This window comes from Magnolia sinica, chromosome 4 (assembly GCF_029962835.1).
Source record: "Magnolia sinica isolate HGM2019 chromosome 4, MsV1, whole genome shotgun sequence".
NCBI lineage: Eukaryota > Viridiplantae > Streptophyta > Magnoliopsida > Magnoliales > Magnoliaceae > Magnolia > Magnolia sinica.
In genome coordinates, this window is record NC_080576.1 from 59,291,345 (window position 1) to 59,317,592 (window position 26,248).

The 26,248-nt window shown below is 39.6% G+C and overlaps 1 protein-coding gene and 1 long non-coding RNA gene across 3 annotated transcripts; one reads left to right on the forward strand and one right to left on the reverse strand.

The window, feature by feature from the left end:
* Positions 1–2,391: 2,391 nt before the first annotated feature.
* Positions 2,392–3,934, reverse strand: LOC131244502 (uncharacterized). Its single transcript, XR_009170337.1, has 3 exons — positions 3,865–3,934; positions 3,386–3,565; positions 2,392–2,641 (listed from the first exon to the last, which is right to left on the reverse strand). It is a non-coding gene; the product is annotated as an uncharacterized LOC131244502 (long non-coding RNA).
* A 9,167-nt stretch (positions 3,935–13,101) lies between these two features.
* Positions 13,102–16,669, forward strand: LOC131243142 (uncharacterized). 2 transcript variants are annotated; one of them, XR_009169895.1, is made up of 4 exons: positions 13,102–13,164; positions 15,522–15,735; positions 15,816–16,478; positions 16,585–16,669. XR_009169895.1 is itself a non-coding variant. In XM_058242273.1 (3 exons), exons 1-3 carry the CDS (start codon positions 13,131–13,133, stop codon positions 15,892–15,894), a joined length of 327 nt encoding a protein of 108 aa, XP_058098256.1. In that variant the 5' UTR covers positions 13,108–13,130; the 3' UTR covers positions 15,895–16,487. The 2 variants fall into 2 exon arrangements, 1 of the variants encoding a protein (XP_058098256.1); XM_058242273.1 differs by lacking the exon at positions 16,585–16,669 and having other exon boundaries at positions 13,108–13,164; positions 15,816–16,487.
* Positions 16,670–26,248: the final 9,579 nt, after the last annotated feature.

Below are 26,248 nucleotides of genomic sequence, written 5' to 3' on the forward strand. Positions count from 1 at the left end.
TGTCGATGACATCGAAGGCATCGTTCAATGAAATCAACCACAGTTTAATGATAGTAAAGAATTACATGAAAATCAAGTTTGGTCGCTGGACTAATTTGATACATTTCTCGATGAATTGAGGACTTGTTCGATGACTCGAAGACTTGCTGATGACATCGAAGACCATTCGATGACATCGAACTTTTTACAGAATTTTGGAGAAACTCGCTGGACTGTTCTGGACACATTCTCGATGGATCGAGCACCCTTTGAAGCAATCGAAGGTTTGTTCGATGATATCAAACGAAGGTTCGATGGAACAATGACTTACGCAGTATGAAAGGAGTTACGCAGTGTGTAAAGGCGCAAATTTTGAAAATTAGCTTACATTCGATGACATCGAAGGTTGTTCAATGACATCGAAGGCGTTACGTAAAACTTATGAGAACTGCATAAATTGAGGCGCTTTTGCGATATTGCGCTAGCAAGGCTATAAATATAGGTTTCCTCGGCACTTTTTAAGATATGTAAGGTTTGAAGGAGCTGAACCAAGGGTAGAGGAGCCTCCCAAGAGTTTTTCTTCTTTTCTTATTTATTTTTAATGCTTTCTTTTAAGGTTTTGATTCCAATTATGTCTATGGTTGGCTAAATTTCTTAGCTAGGGCTAAGGGGTGAAGCTTGTAGCGTGTTGGGATGTTTTTCTTGCTCTGATTCTTATTCTTGTTGAACTTTATTGACTTTTAGTTATTTATTAAGAAATATTTTCAATTTTTAATGGATTGTTCACTACAAGAAAACAAGTCAACGCCGACGGCTAACAACCGTCGGCAATGACCTTCCCCAGTCCATCGGGAAAGGGGGCATGGCCATTGCTCGCCGACAGATTTCAATTATCGCCGTTTTCGATGACTAAAACCATCGGCATTTTGGACGACCAAGGGTGATAGTTTTAGCCATTGACATTTTCGATGGCCAAAACCGTCGGCGTTTGCGGTGGTGAAAGCCGTCGACCTTTCCGACGGCTAAGTTTGACGGCCAAATCCATTGACGTTTTTACCATCAGAAACAAGCCCGACGGCCATTCGCCAACGGCTAAAACCATCGACGTTTCTTATTAATTTATTTTTTTAAAGAAAGAAAACATAATGAAAACTAATTGCCTAATCAATGTGCACATCCAAAACCAGATATATCATTTCTCCAAAGCCCTAAAGCAACTAACATATTTGAGGAGGTAAGTCTACAGAAAAGGAAGAAATCAAAATCAGATATATCTTCCAAATTCCAAAGATATAAAACGTATTTTCACAAAACCCCATTAGTTTCAAGGTAATGGAGGCGTTACAAGGAAAACAAACAAATGGTTATAGCACAAATGGATTGATCTCGAGCTTGAAATATTTTGTATGGTTAAATGGGTGCGCTCCGGTAGGCGTTGGCACCATTAAAACCTTGCTATGGGACAGGCCAGATGTGGAGCCCACATGATGTATTCACACCATCCAACTCATCCATCAGATGAGTAACTTCCAAAAGGACCTAAGGCCCAATGCTCAGCCCGATGCAAACTTGAAGTGGACTACAGCAAAGAAAACAAGCTAAGTGCGAATGCCTACCCTTGAATTTCACTGGGGGACACCTGAGTCACAAAACAGCCAGATTTTTGGCACGGCCCTTCATCTGGCCTGGGTGAGGGTTCTGAACAGACTAGATTCTATATATACAATGTGGTATGTCCCACACTCTAATAAACAGTGGGTGTTCCCTCTCAACATGTTTCATGTGCTATGGCCCTTCGGCGTTTTGGATTGGGCTAATCTTTGGAGGCTTGGGATTTTCGAAGTGACACTTGATGGAATTCCATGAACACGTCACTAGGCCCCATATCTGTCCCCTATATGGTACTGGTACCAATGGAGTGAACCCCCATCACTGTCATCTTTGTAATGTTTTTCCAGCTATTTGGTTAAAAAGACATGAAAGAGAAGATCAATACCTCAATTTCAGTGGCCTTGAAATCTTCTTGTAGAACCAACTGCAGGGCAGATATTGCAGTCTGAATAACAAAAGAAATCTGGTGGTATCAGACATTCAAATGGAAAGCATGTATAATATGGAATAAAAAATAATTATCTTTTTCAGACTGTTTATCTAAAAGTAATTGACTGAAGTAGGGAACTTGAATTCTCAAAACAATCCAACACGGGTGCGTGGAAGGCATTAAAGTGGCGTCACTACAGGCTAGAGTTATGCTGTCAAAGATAATATTTAGTTTGATCAAATTTCATGATTCTAGATGCAACTGAAACTCTGTACTTGAAGGGAGAAGACAGGCGAAATATGTGTAGCAGAGAACACACCCATCAGCATTCTACTTTTCGGAGTTGTGAAATTTTCGGTTTCCTGATATTTATTTTTTAAACAGATCAATTGCTGGCTTTATACAAAACCTTCAACAAAACCAAAGTATAGGTACAGTACAGAAGACAGATGGGCTACCTGAAATCTAGTAGGCGCTGGGTCATCAAAGATAAATCAATATGGATGATACCGGCGACCATGGACATTGTCATTGCCTTGCCGTCCCTTGCTGGATCCGCTGCTCCTGTTACCACCTCTATGATGTGGTGGCGGTGCCGATAGTGCAGCTCCAGGCTGTTGCCTGTGAAGTAATATGAACTAGGAGAGATGAATCAGCTTGCAAGGTTTAAAGTTGTCCTACTTCTGTCCCTCAAAGTCGTCAACTGTGCCCAGAATTCCTTGTTTGGTTGCCAACTTAAAATGATTTCATCTCATTTTAGTCAACAACATGTATTGGATATCATAGTTTTGGCTGTTTGGTGGCGCCAAATATCACTAAAGTTCAAGATACTCTGTACCAGATAAGACTGCTTAACTGTGAAATGTCATGAAATTTCGTGATATTTAGTGCAACCAAACACCATCACATGAATCATGGGTTATCAAGATTATTTTTAATCCCTATTAAAACCTTTAAAACATAATTACTTTTAACTAAAATGATCTAAAGTCAAATTTAAGTAGCAACCAAACAGGGCCTCAACATTTAAATAAATAAATAAATAAAAAGGAAAATTGCAAATAGACGAGTTCTTGCAATCATGGATATTTTGCAGCTTTCCTGCGTCAGAATGGACTATTGTGCACATTTTGTCACTGTCATGAGTGGGAAATCTAAAAGCAGTTTAGTCATATAGATGTTTTTCCTTCTTTCTTTGAAAGATTAATCATCATAGTGATAGTAATTAGTGTTTGGATGCACAATTCAGTTGATACGATGTAGACCATAACTAAAGTTGATAATAATAATAATAATAATAATAATAATATATATATATATATATATATATATATATATATATATATATATATATATATAGCACACACGTGTGCTCATGTGAAGTAATATGGCGTGGTGAAATCAACAATTTGGAGTGGCATGTGCAGACCCTTGTCGGCCATCGTCTAGAATCCATCAGCTACCTTCGCTCCACAAATCATTCATGCATCCTGAGTCCCAGTTGAAAATCCTTAATTCATGTCTGCCACACTCCATCTCACTTAGCTGCACAGGATATGAGTACGTGTGTTAAAATAAAAATAAAAAGAGAAACAACCAAGGTCAATACCTGGAAGATACTAAAATGGCATTATTACATATATATGCATGATATCCAAATATGGAATACAAACATGAAGAAAACCTTTTGGGTGTAACAACATAGTTTGAAAAGCTTATTCTAAATTATCAGGTGGTTTAGCCAGCTATTGGAAGTACCCCAAATTGAATGTTTGGCTGAAATGGAAATGCAACGATTTTATTTGTACTTGCTGAGAGTTTAGGATGGTAAAGGAAAACATTACCTGAATAGATGGATGATCAGTTCTTTTCTGCTGTCTATACCTAAAATGACAAGTTACGCATTCCAAGTACTCCAAATACCACTTCTTTTTTTCTTTTTTTTTTCGGTTAGCTTGTTAGTACAAACCCATGTCAGTACACACACTCCATGTTAGCCACCCCCGCTAGGGATCGATACCAAGACCTCAAGTGTTGAAACGAGGTATCTCCACTCAGTCTGCCAGTTGAGCTATGGATCTGGGTGTAACTCCAAGTACCACTTGAAATGAAAAAAAAAGAAATACTAATTTAGTGGAAAAACATTGTGTCAACTCCATATTCCCGAGCTACTCCCCAATGGTAAAACCATTTGGAACTCTTCTAACCTACTCATACAGAAGGAGATGACTATATGATCAGAAAACCGAGGACATGAACAGGCTACTCCGAGATTAATTTATATAAGTGGGGCCCGTGGTTAAGAGATTCCGACCGTTGACCTCAATTGGGTACCACAGCAGATGGACCACATAACCAGGATCTCCAAGATTGGATGATCCTAGCCACAAATCTTGGGCTCTTTCTCAGTTGAAGGTGGAACTCTCCTCTCTTGTTATTCACCTATTTGCATGCGACAAATTGAAAGGTTAGGATTATCCTATCAAAAATATTGTTAGGGAAAGTTCCACCATGGCGGGGTTCAACAGATCCATGGCCTGGACCATTGAACCGTGGGCCCCAGTTGCAAAAACTGAAAACCCAAGTATCCATGCATATACTCAGGTCAAGGAGCATATCATACCTTGGAAAAGATGGATACTGTTTGTTTGCTAACGCCAGATTCTGAGACTTCTCTAACTGTAGCATTGACAGAAACTCGAAGTAATCTAAGCATCGAAGCAGCAATTAACCTAGCACATAACATGATTTAAAGAGGAAAATAAAAAGGAGGAACACAAAAAATGGCTAAACTTCAAATAAAGATATTCTATATATGTTTCGAAGTACATCAGGAATCAAGGGCCAGAAGAATCAATTTCTGCAAATTCGCATTTCACTCTTTTCAACAGAACTAGTTATCTGGGCAGAGAAGTGGAAAACTGGCAACTAGTCCAATTAGGTTCATTTTCTGCTTCGTCTCAAATGCTCAGGGAGTTCAAAATTAAGTGATTCCACTGATATAATCAGCCAACTGTCGAGTTGGAGATACTTCCAAATGCAACCTTTGGTGTTTCCTCTGACAGAAAATAGCTCTTTGTTTCTTCTTTTAAGCTTGTCTGCAAACACAAACCACTTGGAATCCCACCCTTAGTGAGCGTGCGTGCATGCGTGTGTTCTAAGCTAATCACTCCAATGACAATAAAGAAGAGCATGGCCATAATACATCGGTCAATTGTAACCTAAAGAAAAAGTGAATAATTTATTTTTATTTTTATTTTTTAAAAAAAAATCAAGGTAACAAAGAGATAAACAGAGTAAAGAACAGTCAGAAACCAATTGAGTGACGCTTGAGAAGACTCACCTGCCTACTCATTTGTTCGGTCTGAAGAGAACATATTGATGAGTAGTTTTAATACTGGTGGGGCAAACCAAGAAATCAGGGTTCTCATATCTTACTGTTGAAAGCTAGCCGCATGAGACCATTAAATCAAGAGAGATACCCTTAAACAAAACACGTGCCACCAAATGTATGGTAGTTAATTTTTCCAAGGCTTGAACCCCAATCAAGAGAAATACCTTTAAACCGGCAGAATGCCCATGGCACCTCGGTAGTAAGCTGCAGACAAGTGATTCAGAAAAATAAAAAATAAAAAAATCATGAATAAAGGACAACTCTCTAGCCAGTCACTACACCAAAATGGTCAATCTGGTACGGTGCGGAGTTTAGTTCAGAAACGGCTCTAAGCTGTTCCTGATTTGAAACGGTAATGAACCATACTCGACTAGTTGCTGTTATACGCTGTTGTTTCCATTGTTTTGTTGGGGTGTCCTAATTGAGTGTTTGATGTTCTTATTTATTTATTATTATTATACTTTATTGTTTTATTTTGAAATAGATGGATGGAATGGATTCGATTAGTAACCTCTGAGGGACCCCACATGGCCCAAGAGCCACATTACTGTAAATTACCACAGACTACCGAATGTTTTTCTTCATTTCCTTACGCCAAAACGCCCTAAATCCTCCATTTCCTTACACCATCGCCGTCTGCTTCTCCCTCTCTATCTCCCTCTCCCTCTCCCTCTCTCAATCTCCCTCGATCTCCCTCTCCCAATCTCCCTCGATCTCCCTCTCTCGATCTCCCTCTCCCGATCTCAACCCTCTCTCCCGATCTCAACCCTCTCTCTCGATCTCCCTCTCCCGATCTCAACCCTCTCCCGATCTCAACCCTCTCACTCTCCCTCCCTCTCCCTCGATCTCCCACTCCCTCTTCCGATATCAACCCTCTCTCTCTCTCTGGATCTCCCTCTCACTCTCCCTCCCTCTCTCGATCTCCCTCTCACTCTCCCTCCCTCTCCCTCGATCTCCCACTCCCTCTTTTGATATCAACCCTCTCTCTCTCTCTCTCTGGATCTCCCTCTCACTCTCCCTCCCTCTCTCGATCTCCCTCTCCCTGGTTCAGACAAGTACATCAGCGTGCAGACAGGTACTATTGGTCATCTCTTTCAACCGTACATTTTTTTTTGGGAGTAGTGATTGATACAACTGTTGTACCATATGTTATGATACAACCATTTTCTTGGCAACGTTTCACGTATGTAGAATATCCCATCCGTACAAAAGGTGGGCCAGAGTATGATGTTCACGTCATACGAAAATCGGGCCAATCCACTCGTCGGCGGGCCACACCAGAACCCTATTTCATGCCATCGACTGTCCTCTAATATTGACGTTGTGGATCGGCTTGATTTTCGTATCAGGTGGTCATCATGGTACGGATACCATATTCTACATAAGAGAGACGTTGTCAGGGAAAAGTGATTGTATCATCACGTTTGATATATCTGCACACGTTTGTTGATTATGAACTATTGGTCATCTCTTTCAACCATTCAATTTTTTTCTAATACATGCCTGCGCTTTCATATGATCATTTACACAGTTGCTACGTTTATGCTATAAATCTTCCTAGAACTTGTACTTATGTCCCTTGCTGGATGCAGCTTGCAATGCATTGCTGTGTGTTGCATCTTGCTGTGGGATAACTTTATGTAGTTTGCCCCTTATTTCTCATGTCAATCTCAAAAAGGATGACTATACTAATTATAGGGTTGTTAGCCTAGGGATGTGTAAAGTGTTCTAAGGTCTCCCAGTTCATATTAGTTGGGGCGTGGTTCGATGGTCTGGATTTGATCTGTTGGGTCATGATGTGGATTGTTCCTGCTCTAAAAAATGCTGGTGAAATGGGGAAATTTTAACTAAAGCAGGCAATGGGTGGGCGTGGGGTTGGTTCAGGCCTGGACATTGAACAATTCAAAATGTTGGTTTTGATAGGCTCAGCCCCGGACCCGGTTCATTGCCAGTCGTATTTAGTATTACCTGCAAATAGATGGTGTGAGTTCTTCATCCATACTAGTGATTTGGGTATTGAAATCTCATTGGTCCATAACTGGATCGTATTAATAATATACCTGATTGCCTGTTATAACTATTTAGAACCCTGCATGCAATTTCTGAAATGTCATCTTTGCCTCCTGAAGTGTGCTACAAGAAGATGGCAGCATGGTCTTGATTTTATGTACCTTAGGTTTCCTGTAAATAGCATCTGAGGTGCTGGCATGCATAGAAATGCGGTTTCCTGTGAAGAACCAATGCCTAATGTTTATATCAAAAGGAAAGAAAAACAACCTATGCTTATTGTCCACTTTGGTTAAGAGGCAGACAACTAGCTAATGTTCTCCATCTAATTAATCCTTGGCATTTTTATGTTTATTTTTTAGTTTGTGGGATTGGTACATATCTTTTAGGAATTATAAATGTCCTGAACCTCATCAAATGTTAGTTTGCAGTGGCTCAGGACACTGTACATAGGTTCCATGCTTATTAATCTAGACCTTTGATCTGATGGCTGCAACTGTTGATTGATGGTACCTAAAGGTTTCCCAAATTAGAAGTTCTGAATGCTTCAGTCATTAGCCTCTATATCTTCAGAATTCAGATGAATATGGGTGGTTCCCATATTCTGTCTTACCTGTCTATTTATAGGCCGCTGATCTAGGGTTAGGATATTCCAATTTTGAGGATTGGAATATCCTGTAGGTCTTGAATTCTGTAATTTCCTTATTCGTTGAGTTCTCATCATTGGAAATAGGCATGGCATGTAACATTACTCTTGGTTGTGCATGATCAGCAATGGTTCCCATATGAATGCAGCATTTGCTTAATATGAATGAAGACAGGCTTCAGCGATAGCAGAATGTCATTAATTAGAAATATTGTCTTTATTCCTAATTTTATTATCAATTTTTATTTTTGCTTTAACAACACTTTAGCCTTTTTCTGTTTATTCGATATTTTCATTCTTATCACTTCACATGAAAAAGTTTATAAATGATATCAAGCCCTTGGTGTTACTACACTGCTGCTTCCTTAGGGTGAGGCTGCACTCGCTGGGACTCGATACATAGTGCCCCTAATAAACTCCCTTGTGCTTTACGTAGGAATGTAGATAACTTCTTTTGCACCGTTGGTGGTTCTTTTATTTATATTATCATCTCCAGGTTTTCAAAAGAGGACAAATTTCAAAACTCACTATTTTAGACATACCTAGTGCAAGAAGAGTGCTGTGAAGTTTTGTAATTGAAAGTATTGCTTCTAAAGTGATGAAATATATGGTGTTGTTTTCCCATAAGGCCATGTTTGGAAACCATGGATTTTGTGCCTAACAATGGAAACGGAAAGGGGTTTGTTCTTTCATCTTTTTCATTTCTTCCTTGTCTTCTGTATAATTTCCTATCTCTCTATGTTGCGATCTCATATGTATTGGCCCAAAAATTATATACGTTGACATAGGTCTATACCGATTGAAGGAAATTGGGGCAACCCATTAACTAATTTTTGCTTTGTTAGAATAAAAAGAAAGTAATTTGGGAATGCATTGATTTGAGAACTTAGAGCATTTGAATGAAAGAAATCCTGTTACATGTGTATTTATATCTTTGTGATACTGAATTTATGTTTTCTTTACCATTTGAGAGTACATTAAATACAAACCTTAGGGATTTTTTTAATTTATAAAGTACATAGAGATTGAATAACATTTGAAACAGTTGATACAGACCAAATTAGTTGCAATCCCCAATAGATCTACTTAGAGAATAATGGAGAACTTCCCCAAAAGTATTGTTATTTATCAGGCATGAACACAAAATATGTTCCAATGTCGCACAAAAAAATGCAAGTTATTCTTACCATGCCTCGAGAACATTCCAACTGTATGCAGAGCAAGCACATGAAATTCATGGAAACTATTCTTTAGTGCATCAACATGGTGATTGGCACTAGCTTTGTAGTTACTCTTTGTTAATGCTTGTGTCAGAACGAAGTACCCTGCAACTTCATTTTCCTTGGTTAGACAGTTCACCACAATACTTACAGTTACCACAAAGATCCTTATGCAAAGGAGTTTGGCATCAAAATCAGTGAGAAACTTGCTTCGGTTGAAGCAAGATTTTACCCACACCTGGGTAAGTAAATTGGTTTTTTTTTATTTTTTAACAAATGCGGGATTTGTTTCATTGACTAGCTAGTTTAACTACAGGAACTCCCTCCTTTGAGTGCTTTTTAATTTGTTGTCATTGCTTCTGGTTGGTTTCGTAGCTTAAATCCCATGACACTGGTAGAGAAAAGGATTGCTTGCCCCAACTAGGTCAATGGAATATGATGAGTAAGGTATACTCCTTCAGAAGTTGAAACTCTCACTTTAACTGTGAATTAAATATGCATGTTGGTTCTAATCGATGACTCCAAATTCTTAGGCTCTCGATTCTTGTTGCTGCAATTAAAAGAAAATAAAAAATAAATAAAATATAGCCCTGTCCTAGTTTCTGTTCATGTCTGAAATATGTTGCCTTTGCCTCCATAGAAATGGTGTTGGGGCTGGTATATGCTAAGGCACAGAACCTTCTCACTCCAATAACCATGCCTGCATGCATGCTGGAACTTGTTGTCATCTGCAGGTTCCTATAGACTAATATTGTATTGTTTGCATTCAGCACCCTGCCTTCCTTCAACAGGTGGTAATTTTGGGATCATGTTTTTATACGTTAGGTTGTAACATAACATTAACATGGCCTTTCTGTTACTTACACTATGATTTTGAATGCCAGGCCTCATACATAATAGGGGGTGTCCATCTGAAGCCCTAGCATTTAGAGGGACTATCTCAATATCTTTCAGTATGTTACTTACTGGGAAGAAAAAAAACATTTTTTGCCTACTTTTGAGGTTTTTATGCTTCCAATGGCATATTATTTCTATTCTCAGTCAGGACTGTGCAATTATGGATGATAGGTTATGCTTTAAACTTCATTGATGTAGTGAAAAATAAGAGTTTCCTTGGGGTCCAAATGGGTTTTAAAAAGAAAAATTGATGGTGATGGAGTTGTTGGCTTTAGTTCACAATGCTCGAGATCCGATCATAGGGCATTACTGCTTGGTTCCAATGGCTTCTTTTCAGTAATCTTGCCATATGATGTCTACCAACTTGTGCTTGTGTGGTCTCACATGCAGCTAGTTGAACCATAGTATTATCATCTAGGTGGTGCATAATTGCCTACTTATCGTCTGTGTAAGTCTGTATGACCTCCAATCTATCCAATTGGTTTGCCCCACCATGAAGATCACCTGGTACAAAAGTCCGAATTATCCACTCATCAAGCGGTCATACTTGTAAATAGGACCAGTTTGGCGGTTGTCCATTGTTTTTTGTGGTCCACGTGATGAGGGGATTGATCTGATTTTTGCATCAGGTGTTCTTTGTGGTGGGGCCAAGCAATGAGTGCATCATCATAGTTTTTTTTTCAATTATCGTATATAACACATGGTGTCGAACTTTATTACAGCAGCAACGCATGGATTCGGTTCTACTAGAGAATCTACAATCAACTGGTGGACCCTTAGTTGGGAATGATCAATGTGTAGAGAGAATGCGACCATGCAAGTGTGTTTGGATGATTGGAGCTGATTTAATTTTGATTTGATGGATTGGATTTTTCCTATAAATGTTGTGTTATTTTGTTGTGGGCCCTTTGTTTTTTGTACTGCTGATGTGTTGGAAGTCAAGTTGTTGAGCTTGTTTGGTGGAATCTGATGTTGGAAATGCTTGTTTTATTTTGGTTTTTGGATGAACTGATTTTTATTAGGTTTTTGTGATTTTTTGTTATTCTGAATGCTGATGTGTTGGAGGTCAGGTTGTTGGGCTTGTCTGATGCAACTTGATGTTTGGAATGCTTGTTTTCTTTTCTTTTATTTTTATTTTATTTTATTTTATTTTATTTTATATGAAGTGATTTTTGTTGGGGTTTTAGATTTTCTCTTATTTTGGTATCTAAGATTCTTCTGTGATTTCAATGGGATTTTGTTCTAAGCTAATGCTACTCATATGGGGCTTTTTTCTTCCATCTTTCCTATTGTCCTTTTATTTCTTCCATATGAGATTCTTCTTGATCAGTACTTTTCTTGTTCTTTTGAGAGCCAAAGGAGAGTCATTCGAAGAAGTGAGTGGTCATATGTAACATTTTATAAAAGAAAGTAAAATATGTGAATTCTGAATATTAGAACACAAGCATGATTAAGAGAGAAGCTCCATAAGCTTGATTCATAGACTAAAATTGATAAGCATATTACTCCTTGATAGATTTATAGATCTTTGCATTTGCAGGTTGTGAGATTGGCGAGGGCAATGTTCAAATGTTATAGGAAGGTTGAAGGAATGACTGATGTGGTTGATATTGTTGTAAGGGGAGGTGATGGGACAAACACGATTAACATATCAACAGGGGCTTGTATTCTAGCTGCTGCCTCTGGTGCAAAAATTGCCAAGGTGTTGCTCCTTTCACATAAGGAATATTGTTGAAATTATTCTAGTATGTACTATAATTGATTAGAATTCTACGTTATGGTTGCAGCAAGGAAACAGATCCAGTTCTTCTGCCTATGGAAGTGCTGATGTGTTAGAGGCATTGGGGTAAACATCAATTTGGACCCTGAGGTAAGTGTTATAAAATGATCAACTCATTCCATTTATACAGAGTTTCTTTTACTTTAACATTGATATGGTCGTTTGTTTTTTTAATGCTACTGTATTCATAAATTTGTCACTGTAACTCCAAGATAATGGTGGCTTAATGTTGCTGAGGAAGCTATATATTAATGGGCATCAAGCACTGACAATTCAAGAGCTCATAATAATCTATGGCTAACGTTACTCCGATTGCTTTCATGGTTGAGGTTATTTCGTGGATAATCAGTTTAAATCCAAGGTAATTGACTTTAAGATTTTTCTTTTAAATAGAGTAAAATTAAGTCACTATTGCTGGGATCTAATAGAAAAAGAAAAACTATGAAAAATGATTATCTTTTGATTTTTTTTAAAGGATTTTGGTTGTCATAATTATGTTTATAAGTAGCTTTTCATCAATGTTTCACAGGGAGCTGTGTTGGTTAAAAGTTTGGCTGCCAAGGAACCATCTTCTCTTGCCTTGGATACTTATTACAAGCAGTATTATCTTTGTTTGGTTGCTGCTATTGCTACTATCAAATGGTAATCCAATTCTGCATGCATTTGAGTTCTACCTATTTTTCTATTCATGTTGTAACTTCCACTTAAGAGCATATTTGATATAGAGTGGATGATCCCAACCAAAAATGAATGAGATCAACACCCCCAAAAGAGGAATAGTTGAGAAGTGTGTGCATGAAGGCTTTCTTAGATCCTCAAGAGTCGGCTGAAAAGTTGACTTGGTATTTTGAATGAGAAATTCCTTAGAGAGCTACAGTGTTGCTTGAAACTTTACTGTAAACTCAGTAACTTGATACTTGTATGAATCACATTACGTCAAGCTTAAATGAAATCTTTTATGCAGGATGATAGTGTTAAATGGAGAGCATTGCAAGTTATTTCAAGTTCACTTAGTATTCACTTATTAGGTTGTATGTTTTCTTGGTCATGGGAGAGAAGAAGATGCCCATGAATTTTCTAGGTCAGCTGTTTAAACTATTTCTAGAGTTTATGCTGCATCCATCTGGACATATATTTCACTGAAATCTGATGGCTCCCTTTGTATCATGGAAGCTCTTACAAGATCACAGCAAGGTGAAGGTATGCTTCTCTTCTTCCATCTCTTCCTTTCAGTTTCTTTTAAATAGTTTCTAAAAATAAAGTCATGTCTATCTTGAAATTGCAGTAATGACTGCTTTAGTTGAAGTAGGAATATGCCAATATGTCCTAGAGGGGGGTGAATAGGATTTTTTTAATATTTTATAACAATTTAAAATCCTATCACTCCAATCCTAAAAGCAAGCATACATTAGGATTACTAAAGAGTAACTCTACTGGCTTCCAAGCCCGGTAGAGGATTCAATCATAAAACTATTTGAGATATAAACAATATGCAAATCAGTTTATGTTGGATATGACTATGTGTGTGAGGTGTGATCTCAGATAATCAAGTATGGAAGTATTTAAGGAAATCATATAAGTAATGGAAGACAATAACAATCTCAAACACAGTCATTTTTATAGCGGTTCGACTACTTGTCTACTCCACTTCCGGCAAACACGCTCAACCCTTGAGTGTATCGGATCTCACTAGGGAGGTTTCACAATAGGTTCACCTCAAACCGGAGGTTTTAAATCAGGTTCACCTCTAACCAGTACAACCTACACTTAGGCTGACACAATGTGTCTACACGACACTGTTTATACTCCCATGAGCAAGGGTCAACACATAGCACCCGACTTTTAGGCCACCCTACCCAAGGACCTTCACAAGGACCTAAAGGTTTATGCTCTCCACATAGTAAGGGTCAACACAAAGCACCCCCGCATACACTCCCGTCGGAGGCCTCTTACGAGGACTTGCAAGGGATGAGAAACACCTTAGATCCAATCCTACAAAAGGAATGATCACAGGGGTCCTCTAGACTCTAATGACTTACAAATAAGTAGATGAGCCCCGTTTAGTATGTTGTTAAAGATCTCTTCCTTTGATAACAAAAATCTTCTTCTTCCTTGAACTGTAACTCAGAAAATGTACTAATACATGGTGACAGGTTAGGTCAAGGTTATAATGGAATCCTACTATATTAAATGTTTTCCTATAAGGGAGATAGAGCGATTCCAATCATCTATGCATTCAAGGCATCCCAGCTTAATGATTTGCCATTAAAGTGGTAGTTGTAGGATCCTTGAATGCGGAAGTTCATTTCCCAATCCACTCTGTTGAATGTCAATGATGAGGGTTAATTGGAGGATGAGCTCCCATGAGAGAAAAAGGCTTAGGTTATATGATCTAGGGTTAAACACACAAAAGCACTCTCTATTTTCTCTCTCCAACAACCAAGGGCAAGCTCTCATTAAATAGGTAGAAAGTTCCAATAGATATAAAATGGTCGCATTTTTTACAGAGTTCGATATCATCGAGCGTATACTCTCGATAGCATCGACTGGCTGCTCGATGATATGAACTCAAATGTCAAACGCTTTTGAAACATTTTGCCGGTTGGTCAAGGAAATCGAACATGCGTTGATGTCATCGGATTTTGAACTCCGATTTCATCGACATGAGGTTCGATTCCTCGACATTTGAAAATGTGAGACTTTCTTCGAAGGATTTTTTAGGAAACAGATATGATCAAGCTTCACTCGATATCGTCAGAATTTGAATATAGATGATATCGAGGGCAGTGTCGATTCATCGATAATTCCAAGGAATTTTCTTATTAGCTTGCTAGATAGTTTCTATCCACTTTCGATGACATTGACCATGCCTCGATATGATCGATATTTGAATATTGATTTTATCGAGTGACCCTCGATCCGAGAAAAAATATCCTGAAAAACTTACTGGAAGTAATTGTGTCCCAATCCGATATCATTGAAGGGCTTCTGATATCATTGAGATTTGAATTCTGAGGATATCGAGAGGCTCTTCGATATATCGAAGATTACATGATTTGCCTTAGCAGAACTTTGGACACAACAGACCTGATGTCGATTTTATCGAGTCTACTCGATGGACTCGAGATTCAAATTTTGATGATATCGAACCCTCTATCGATACATCGATAATTCCGTCCAGATATCTTTGTAGTTGCTGGACATCTTATGTCCTCATTCGATAATATCGAGTGAGCTTCGAGGACAAGGTTCGATTTCATCGAACCACTTGTCGATAAATCGACAAAGGCAGAAAACTTAGAGATTTTTCTGAGTTTGAAAAGAGTTTTCTAGCCATAATCCCTTTGGGTGTTCTAACCAATTTTAAGGGTTTTAATTACCTGGTGTTTTGGGACATGGGATGTGAGGCTCAAGATTTACCTGTGACGAGTTCGGGCACACATCTAGTTGAGACAGTTGCTTGATCAATCTTCTTATAGGGCTCTTCTGCCTAGTGAACTCAACGCACACGCTAATTGACAAACTGGGGCTCTTTTATATCTCTTTATTGATGGAAGGAGTGATGCCAGCTTCCTCTCCCAAGCTTGAAGATTTCCTGGGTGGTGCAACCATGGGAGCCCACCAGTATGGATCCATTGACAGGGAAGCTATGTCTCTAAGCTTGGACAACATGTATTACCAGCACAACCTAGGCCATGGGAACTTATGGATGGATTTAAGCAATTTGCCAGAGTTGAAGAGCCCAGAGTTATTAGAAAACAACCTTTATAGGTAAAGCACACAAATCCAATTTCCCTATGGTTAGATATATGTCCATATGTGCTTTTGACATGTTTAGTTTCCTTCAACAGTTACATCCACCAATACATCCAGTCATTAGAGAGGGATGCCAGGTTGGAGATGATTGAAGGAATAAATGAGAAGATCTGAAAGTGTTTCAAAAATCTGAAATTATCAAATAGTAACTTTGCTAAAATATGTAAGCATGCTTCTGTTGCTTGGTGTCAATCCATTCTTATTAGTTTGGCCTTGATCACACCATTACCTGCTGAAAACGTAAGCATTCAAGCTCCTTCAACCGTAGCTGCTAGTTCAGAACATGGCCTGCTGCTTTATGTTGATCTACAAACCAATGACCTATGGAGTTCATCATTTAAAGATCCAGTTCTTCAAAAGGCTCTTGAAACGAAATGGAGCCAAGTTCTGCCCATAATGAAGCATGTCCATATCAAGCAAGCATCAGAAAAAAAAATATGGAGGCAGCCGCCACTTTACTAAGATGCACCTACAACTTTTACCAAGAGAGCTCATGTGGTACACTTCCATCAGGTATTAACCTGCATACTGTACCATCTCATTTAACAATAGAAGGGCCATGCCAACCATCTAAGGACAATGTCGACTACCTTGATTTGAGCGCCCCGAGGAAGCTTCTCTTATGGGCATACACGCTGGTGCATGGTCGTTACTCAAACATTCTACCATTTGTAAAGCATTGTAAAGAAAATGAGAAGGTGATGATCCTGTAACCTGAGATCCTTTACAAGTTCATCTGAAGGAGAAAGTAGATTTTTTTCCCCTGATTGTTTAGTGTTGTCTGGTGATTGTTGAGCAATGCAGTTTGCCAGAGTTGAAGAGCTTAAAGTTATCAGGGATGTGCACAGGATTAACAACAGGCAGTTCACGTGTCAAACAGCAGGCAGCAAAGCATTCTCTAGGCCTTCTCCAGCCCTTTAGGCAGTTGATTCAAGTCCAACAACACCACCACCACCACCAATCCTTCCAGCCACTACAGGAAGGGATGTGCATAGGATTAATAGCTCATGACATGTACCAGACAGCCTTAGAAGTGGCGCCGAAGGAAGCCCAGATCCCTCTAATGGCAGATGGAATACTAGGCCTAAAGAACCAGTGGAAGAGATTGCTCGGCTTGTGGGGGAAGGGCGAGAAGACATTGAAAAGGAAGTTTTGCAGCGAATGTTATATTTGAAGGTAGAGTGATCATTTTAGAAAAGAGCAAGGAATTGTTGGATTATAGAAGCCTGGAAATGAAATGTTGTATTGAAATTGGAAATTGGAATTGAAATTGAAATGTGTACTAGAAAAGAAGGAAAAGATTATTATGTGTGTGAATCATTCTATTGTCTTTTTCTTCTGTTTGTGTAATTATCTAGCATATAATACAAGTAGATTACATACCCCACTCTCTCTCTCTCATACAATGAACAAGGGGGTTTAAAATTGTTCTTGAAATTCCATCCTAAAATCTGACCATTGGCTACATTAATAAGCATTCAAAACCGTTTCTAAAATTTTGTGCTCAAAATGTGACCGTTGGCACCAGAACGGTTTAAAATCGTTCCTAAAATTCCGTTTCTATAAAATGAAATAGTACCCAAAACGGTTCTGAACCGTTCCTGATTTTCTGCGACTCCTCATTTAGGAACGGTTTAAAATCGTTCCTAAATGACGATTTTGGTGCAGTGAGTGAAAGGATGAAAACACGTGGAAAGGCCAACATCTTACAACTAGGAGAGGTCTTGGGTACAAGTCGTCTCTCTTTTTTAAAGACTTGCATTTCAAGTGAGTAATTTTCATGCCCCAAACTCGGAAAACAGGCTCATAAAATTCCCGATCACCGAATTTGGTGCCGACAACCTCTGTAGTACCCCATTCTCGGCTCCCAGTGCACATGTGCCAGATTCTGATCCTGGGATCCTACATGGAGGATTTTCAGTATGATTTTTTTTGGTAATGGAGCAAAACCACAAGTATACCCAAATTACAAGAACAATATCATCACCACATATCCACTAATATAATCATTCGTGTATAATGCTGAAATGGAAATATAATATAAAGATATCAATGAAAACTCTAAAAGCTCTACTACACACTCCTACCTTAGATCGGCTACATCCTAACATCACCTGCATGCATCTATCATGTATAAGCTTATAGAAAGCTTAGAGGGTGATGAAAGTGTATGCGCAAGATAAGTGCTAAGCACACAAATACAACACCATAAATCATACAATATCGGAATAAGAAGAAGTACTGACAAGATCATGAATCATATGATATTATAGTAAGCGGAAATGTACTGGTAAGTCCATGAGTCATACAATATCAGAATATGTAATGTAGATCAACTATGTAAACGTAGAATCATAGAGAGTCAAATATCAGATACCGAGGATGCAATGCAATATACAAATTCTGCTAAGTCTGTCTAGGCCATATAAGTGCAGAAACATAGCAACCCAAAATGCCATATGCCTGCGGATGTAATGCAATATGTGATGCAAATAAAATGACCAAGCAGGAGTGTGAAGTTGGGATGATAGTACATAGTATCGTAGGCTACGGGGTCCACCACAAGGGACTTCTATCCAAACCAGTCCCATACCTAAATATGGATAGTCAGACTCAATGTGGTAAACTCCTAATCTCAAGTTAGTAACATGACCAATCAAAATCCTGGCCATGCAAAGGTACATGTAACAAATAGTTGTGCACCACCAGCCTGTGTGAATAGTGAATGAATGAATGAATGAACATGTAATTCCTGCTCAATAAGTCCACATATCAGTACGGTTCCTTTTTGGGATCATCACTGATGTTTAGTACACTCCACACTGACTGCCACCTCTCTAGCCGCATAGCCGGTGAGTGGAAGAGACCACACTATCCGCCTAACCAGTAGTCTGCCAATACTTACCCAACTCATCGATAGCAGACTCATTTGTGAGCTAGTGAAACTCAGCCTAGCTTACAGCCCCCTCACTCGGGTGGATAAGGCCACACCCCCTCCTAACCGACCACGACATAGTGGGAGACGTGGCCTACTGGTATTCGGCACTCAGGCACTTATGTATCCACTCGGTCTAGCCATTGGGGCGTCTCCTGGTACATCCAAAGTGCCTAGATGCTCGAACTAAAATTTTTGGTGTCCCATCTAGAAATCCATGACATGCCTATGGAGGCTACGGCCCTGATGTCGCCAGGGTGATCATGTCACACATATACGAGATACATGAGTCATACTGTCCAGTTATGCAACAATCTTACGTGTACCGCACGCTCATGTGGGTAACTCCTATTAGTGAGTCCCATTAATAATCTGCCCAATGGCATATGCTATGATCAGTCACTACTCATATCAAGCATACATATGATGTGTATAGCGTGTGTCATGGAATTATACTAAGTATGTTATATGGTGATGAACTATCCTCACAACGAAGATAGGCCTAGACGGCCTACACACAACAAGTATGGGCCTATCAATGGGCCCTAGGGAGAGTCATAATGCGGACATTTAACAAACATTATTCTTACAATGTGGACGTCAAACCATTATTACTCCCAAGGTATGGCCCGCCATAAATATCATTACATAAACCATGGTGGAATCACACATTACAATGGACCTTATATACATCCCATTAGGCCTTAACCCATAGGCCTCAAATACATCAAATGGACTGTGTCACATGGGGCTCATATATATCAAGGTGGGCCTCAACAATGGGCCTCATAGACATCAAGGTGGGCCTCAATAATGAACCTCATATATATCAAGGTGGGCCTTAATGGATGGGCCACAAATACATTAAGATGGGCCTCATCACATACCAAAAAGAATCATATTGAAGGATCATTTGGACCGTACCTTAAATAGTAGTGGGGATAATAATTCTCACTATTACACAAATCATAGGGCCCAGCATAAAGTTTATTTCCACCAAATCTAATTATAAGGTCTTAAGGACCTGGATTAAGAGGGAAAATAAATCCCATATTGATTCAAAACTTTCATGGCCCCAAAGGGTTTCAATGGTAGACGTTCAAATCCCACTATTTCTTTACAGTGTGGTCCACCTGATCAAAGGACTGGACACATCATGGTGTGGCCTGCCATGATGTATTTGAGATCCAACCTATTCATAAGTTAACAAAGTGATAGAAGAAGTGATGACAAATATCATCTTAATTGAGAACTACTGTGGCCCTTAGAAGTTTTAAATGGTGGATGTCACTGTCCCCACTATTTCCAATGGTGGGGTCTACGTGGACTATAGATCTGACTCATTCTTTTCTCATGCCATGAAATGATCTCTCAAAATGGTTGGACGGTATGGATACAACACATGCATTAGAGTGGCCCTATATAGATGGACGACATAGATATCTCACATACTTCGTGCATGGGGCCCATACGGTTTGGGATGTCAATACAACAGCTATTATGCTGCTGTATACGTACAGTAGCCCATCCTCTTGCAGGTGGGTCCCACATGGGGCCCATTATAATGTTTATCTACCACCCAATCTATTAATAAGGTCATAAGGACCTGAATACAGAGGAAAAACAAATTTCATAATGATCCAAAATTTCTGTCACCCAAACAAGGTCTCAATGGTAGATGTTTAATCCCACTATTTCCTACCGTGTGGGCCACCTGAGGTTCACATGTGGTTGATTTTTGGAAGGGGGCCCACTACCCTAAAGGGCCATCAAATTCACGGGGTGATGTTTAACACACATCACGATGGGTGCCATGGCTGGGACCCACGTCCCTGGCCACCGTCCCACGTAGCAGGATGCTGCTGCAATGTCCTCTGGACATGCAACAATAGCAGCGTCAGCTACTTTATTTTTTTATATCATTTTTTCTAGGGTTTTTCCTAGGTGGGGCCCGCATCCAAAAAGTTTAACCCAACCATTGGATTCTATGGCTCAAGACAGTCTAAATGAGCCCAATATTTGATGCGTTTTGGTGTATAAAAACATCAGAGTGGATTTTAATGGTAAAAATTATTATTTTCTATGACATGGCCTGCCTGATAATCAGATTAGAATCATTTTTCGCCTCAATGCCTAAAATGAGTTGGGGAATGAGATGAACGGCATGGATTAGACCCATACATCAAGGTGGGGCCTGTATGAGTGGCCCACCCAAAAAGCCAAAAGCATTAAACTGATATATATATATATATAATTTTGTTAGTACATCCCACTGTCTGTTCACATTCACTGAACACATCTAGCGTCCAGGGACGCTGGACGGATGGTGTGTGTGTGTGTATATATATATATATCATTAAGGTGAGTCCCACATAGACGTGGCCCATTTGATTTAGATCAATCTGATACTTGTGTTTTCCATCACCATAAGGTACGGCCCACATGGCTTGGACAGTGTAGATCCGACACATCCATTAAGTGGATCCCACGAAGGTGGACGACTTGGATAAAATGCACACATCATGGGCCATCAACAAGGGAGAGAGAGAGAGAGAGAGTGATGGAGGGTCCTTGACACATGGGCCCTCCCTTCCATGATTTACAACATACATCAAGTGGTTCCCATTACATGTGGGCCCACTGATCAAAATCAACGGTAGAGATCCTTCCTCCACCAAAATGCAAGGTTTGGATGACCCAATTCATGTAAGGAAAATAAACATCATGATGGGTGTAACATCCCGAAAAATTTCATGCAAAGACCCGAGCACCACCTCAATCGGGATTCTCTTGGGACTCAATCCTTTAGAAGTTAAATGTGAATTAACTAGCGCTAAACTCAATTACCTGTGAAATTAGCACCAATCACTTTAAATTCGATCTATAAGACCCAAAGCCTATAGAATCGTTAGCGCTACGTTACCCTGAAACCTAGGATTCAACGCTAAATCCAGTTGCTCTCGGGAGTACTTGGAAACTTTGTATCGGACTTGGACTGCGCGTCGAAAGTCCGATAGCGATGATCTTAGACAATTGTGATCACCTTGTTGGGCTTGACAATCACCTCAAAAATCAAGTCCAGATGATGTCCTGAGATGATTTGCTTGAGTCCGGAGTAAAGAGTGTGAGAAAGGTGAAATTATTTAGAAATTAAATATGAATTAAAGAAATCTGAGTCGTGTCACTTGCGCGTCGATTTTAAGCATTCTGACCGTCAGAATTTGACCCAAATTTACCCTCGGATCAGGGAAGATGGCCCATACATGTCAAAGTGCCTGTGGACTTGATCGAGTTTCAGCGACCATTGAATTGAAATTGGTCCGCCATGAGCGATTTGGAGACCCAATCGGACTGAAAACTTAACTTGCTTTAGATCTAATATTAGTGAGCTTAAGTCCAACCACACTTAGAAAAAGGACCTCCAGAAACGCTCCATTGGATCGAAATGGACCCGATTTGGTTATAACCTAAGTATACCTTGGCCCTGGGGCTATTTCCATCAATATTAAGCCTATATAAAGACCTTAAACCCTCACTCTCAAACTCCATATGAATTTTCCAAACCCTAGCTAAGAGAGAGAGAGAGAGGAAAAGAGAGAGAAAGTGAGAGAGAAGTTGGTGAATCATCTTGAGATTCTTCCCAGTTACTCTGCGTACCTAATCCATCGCATCTGAATCGTTATTCCGGTGATTCTAAGCTCATTCTTGGGTAAGTCAATCAAACCCTAACCTATTTTGTAGCTTAGAATAGTCTAAGTGTTGATGTAGCTAATTTAATTCATGCCTTAGGTTATCTAGTCACCGTTGACGAAGACTTATCGTCTGAATCAGATCTGTTGTGCACTTTCTGGTTTAAGGTGTGGACTAGATTCGTATAGGTTATGGTTTTCAAGGCTTTCATGTCGGTTAATGGTTTATTATTGTTGTGGGTGACATTTCACCTGCCAAATGCGATGTTTGTATTGCGTTTCTGATATATATGAACTATATTGAGATTTGTGTATTCCATATATATGTAGAAAGTATCATATACGTATAAAATACAAGCATGCGTTTGCCATGATTAATCGTCGTGTATTTGTGCTAGTTGTATGTGTATCAACTCCTTGGTGAAAGGATTTGTCCTAATGTGAGCTATCATCAACATACGTCATGTACGTTGGAATATGTAGCCTAAGTGTTTGTAGAAATGTCTGAATGAATAAGTGTGTAATATATTGTACTTTTTATCAGCGTTGAGAAGAGATTCTCAACTATCTTAATAATGTGTATGATTTTCTCCATGAAATTTACATTTTTTGTCTGCTTAATTTAGACGCTACTTATGTGTACATTTATGTTAAGTTGAAATCCATCAAATGCTCACATGCTTGTATGATTGGAATTGTTGATCCATTACTGTTCTGAATTGCTGGTATGAATATCTGTTATAATTGAATGTGTTTGGGACTATGAAATAGTCTAGGAAATCGGTAATAAGCTTTGAGTTCGTGGCTGAGGTTGCTTTCGTCACGTAAGACGTGTTTGACGAACCCGAGTCGTATTAAGGTTGTTGGCAGTGGTTTGGCCACACAGAGTGTTTGCACACTTCATGTCATTCAACTCAACGTGCGCTCGTGCTAGTCGAGCTCGTCAAGTAACCCGATTGAATCGGTGGATGTTCACCATGTATGGACACTACTGTTTGAATCTAGGATACCAAACTTACCAGTGCAATCCCATTAACTATGGTACCTCGATCCGCTAAGACTCATGAGCCAGGCATGGTGGTATGGGACACCGTAGTCGAGCTGTCGGCCTATATTGATTGGTGACGAGCCTTTTGTAGTGACCACGAGTATACCTTGATACTACATTGAGGTGACGAGACTTATTGTAATAACTAAGCTATGATTAGGCATGCACTGATTGGTGACAAGCCCTTTGCAGCGACCTAGAACCATAATATCGTATAAGATTGTCTAGGACTAACGACCCTAGAATGGATCACCGTTTGAGAATTGATATAAGGAAGGTACCTTAGATTCCTAATCCTGCTATATGAAAAGAACTAATAACAACTTAGTAATCATGTTCATGCATCGCATTACATGTGCCTTGGCGTTGTGGAGCACTGCGAAAGGTTGTCATGCGTACCGTAAGATGAAGACGCTGAGGGAGTGCAGGCGAGGGCATGCATCATTTCTACATACATGCTTGCATTAACAAGAGTAATTAGGACATGTTTGATTGTATTACCTTATCATTACTGCTTGATTGAATTGATAATATGTTAACTTTTACTGTATAGTTTCACTGAGTTGATCACTCACTCCCATGTTCTGGGACGGTGTTTCAACACCAACCAGACTCTGTCTTAGATGCAGATAATGATGCGATCCGTGAGGCAGAGCAGGAGTATGAGGATGATGAGGAGGTATTCTCCTTTATGCAGTTCTCAGGCGGGTTTATGTGAGCCCTATCCTAAGCTACTAGGATTCAGGGTTTATTTTGTAATGGATGATTTCATTTTGTTACTTATATTTTGAAAGAAACACTTGTAATTATAACCTGGTAGAGCATACATATTTCAGGGACTTATATAGCTATACACATGTGTTTCTTCCACCTCTCGCTTGCACATTTCACCTATCCTTGGATTATGTTTGCAATTTGGCTTAATCTACTCCATGTTTTATGCACACATACAGACAACATACATCCATCATTGCATATGTTGCATAAGTGATGTTTTGAAACTCGGGAGCTGAGTTATGCTCAACCCTCGAATTTCAGGGCGTTACAATGGGGTCCATGGAAAATGGAGCCATCATGGAATGATCATGAGGATCAAGATGGGCCATCGGCCACACCTAGAGTCCAAAGTGAGATCCATACCATCAATCGGTAGGTCCCACTTGGCCCATCATCAAATTAATGAAATCTAGGCCTATAAAAACACCCACCATTCGATCTTCTTGGTCCAATGGAACGCTAATATTCTTGTGTCTCACTTTGATGAAAGATGATGGGAAATGGAGGGCTAGGATGATGGATCTTGGGATGGGAAGTGAGCCACACATCTTACTCTTTTCTCTCTTGGAAGTGCTTAGACGTGCACTCCTTTTCTTACTTGGAAAATGTGAAGAGAAGGAGAGAGGGAAAGGGTGGTTGTAAGAGGGGTGATGGGTGGGAGTGATGGATGTGAGGTGATAGTCGTACTTGACATGTATGGGTGTGTAAGAGAGAGAGAGAGAGAGGGAGAGAGAGTTGACTTTGGGGTTGCTCTTGTACTTGACATGAGGTGATTGATTGATTAATTGATTGATTGATGGGACATGTTGTAGAGATTCTCTTAGGATTGTAAATGCGCGGTGTTTTCCTCGAACTGAACGTTGGCCCACATCTCCTGGCCCAGGTATCTCCTCAGTGCGCAAGACGCAGCATCAGAACCGCGTTGACAGTGCGGTCACTAAGGTATAAGTCTCAGGTCGAGCCAACTCTGGAATACGGGACATGATTTAGGGTTGCACGTAAATGTAGTTTATGCATCGCTGGTCACCGGAATTCGACTGGGAGGATCGTGGAAGCTTATAGAACAGTATGGGCTAGGATACGGGCCTCATAGTAACTTAGTTCTAATCTTTGCAACTGAGGTGAGCTGTGGAACATGTGCTAAAATAACACCAATTGAAAGTGCTCCTAAAGGGTAGGTTGGTCTACTCATAAGGTGGGCTAAACACGTCTGTTAATTATAGGCCATTAACTATTTTCTTTCTAAAGATCTATTTTTCATGAAGAATGTGGTACAACAGATGAGTGGAATGGCTTGATTTATGTTCCAGGCCATGTTCATGCTCAGCCCCACCCGATGATGGCTAGCGCCTCACAAGTGTGCCCTATTGTTAGTTCCACCACGATTCACCTCTTCAATCTCTCATCGGGCCAATTATAGTAGCATTACTTTTTTCAAAAGAAAAAGTAATCACTACATATCACTGGCGGATGGCCTTCAAATGGTGTTCATCTATGGTGGAAGTTAATATGCAAGCTTTAGTCACATAAATACTATGCAGCCATCTCATGGAACACATGGCAAACATTTGACAATTAAACTACTGATTGTGGACCACCTGACCAGAAAAATAGCTTGAATCAACCTAGTTGTTTGTCATATGTATGATATGAAGGAAACTGAATAAGTTTCTCTTATTCATAGTTTAGGAAACCTCTACTGACCAACATATAATGCAAATGGTACCTTTAAGGGCCTGTTTCAATGCACTGTCAAAATTGGGGTTCCGAGACGAAACCCTCATTTTGATCTGAAACCCTTTTTACAGCCTATTTCGATCTCACCTAACGATTTAGGTGGGGAATCAACAATATCTCAAAATCCAATTGACTTTTCACGAAGCGAAGATTGCTTGACAGTCCATCCAAATGGAAGGTTTTGTAAACTACTGAAATTGACTAAGTTGGATTGAGAAACAAACGAACTTGCTAAAATACCCACACATCCATGGACTAATTCGCCATAAAAACCAAAACCGC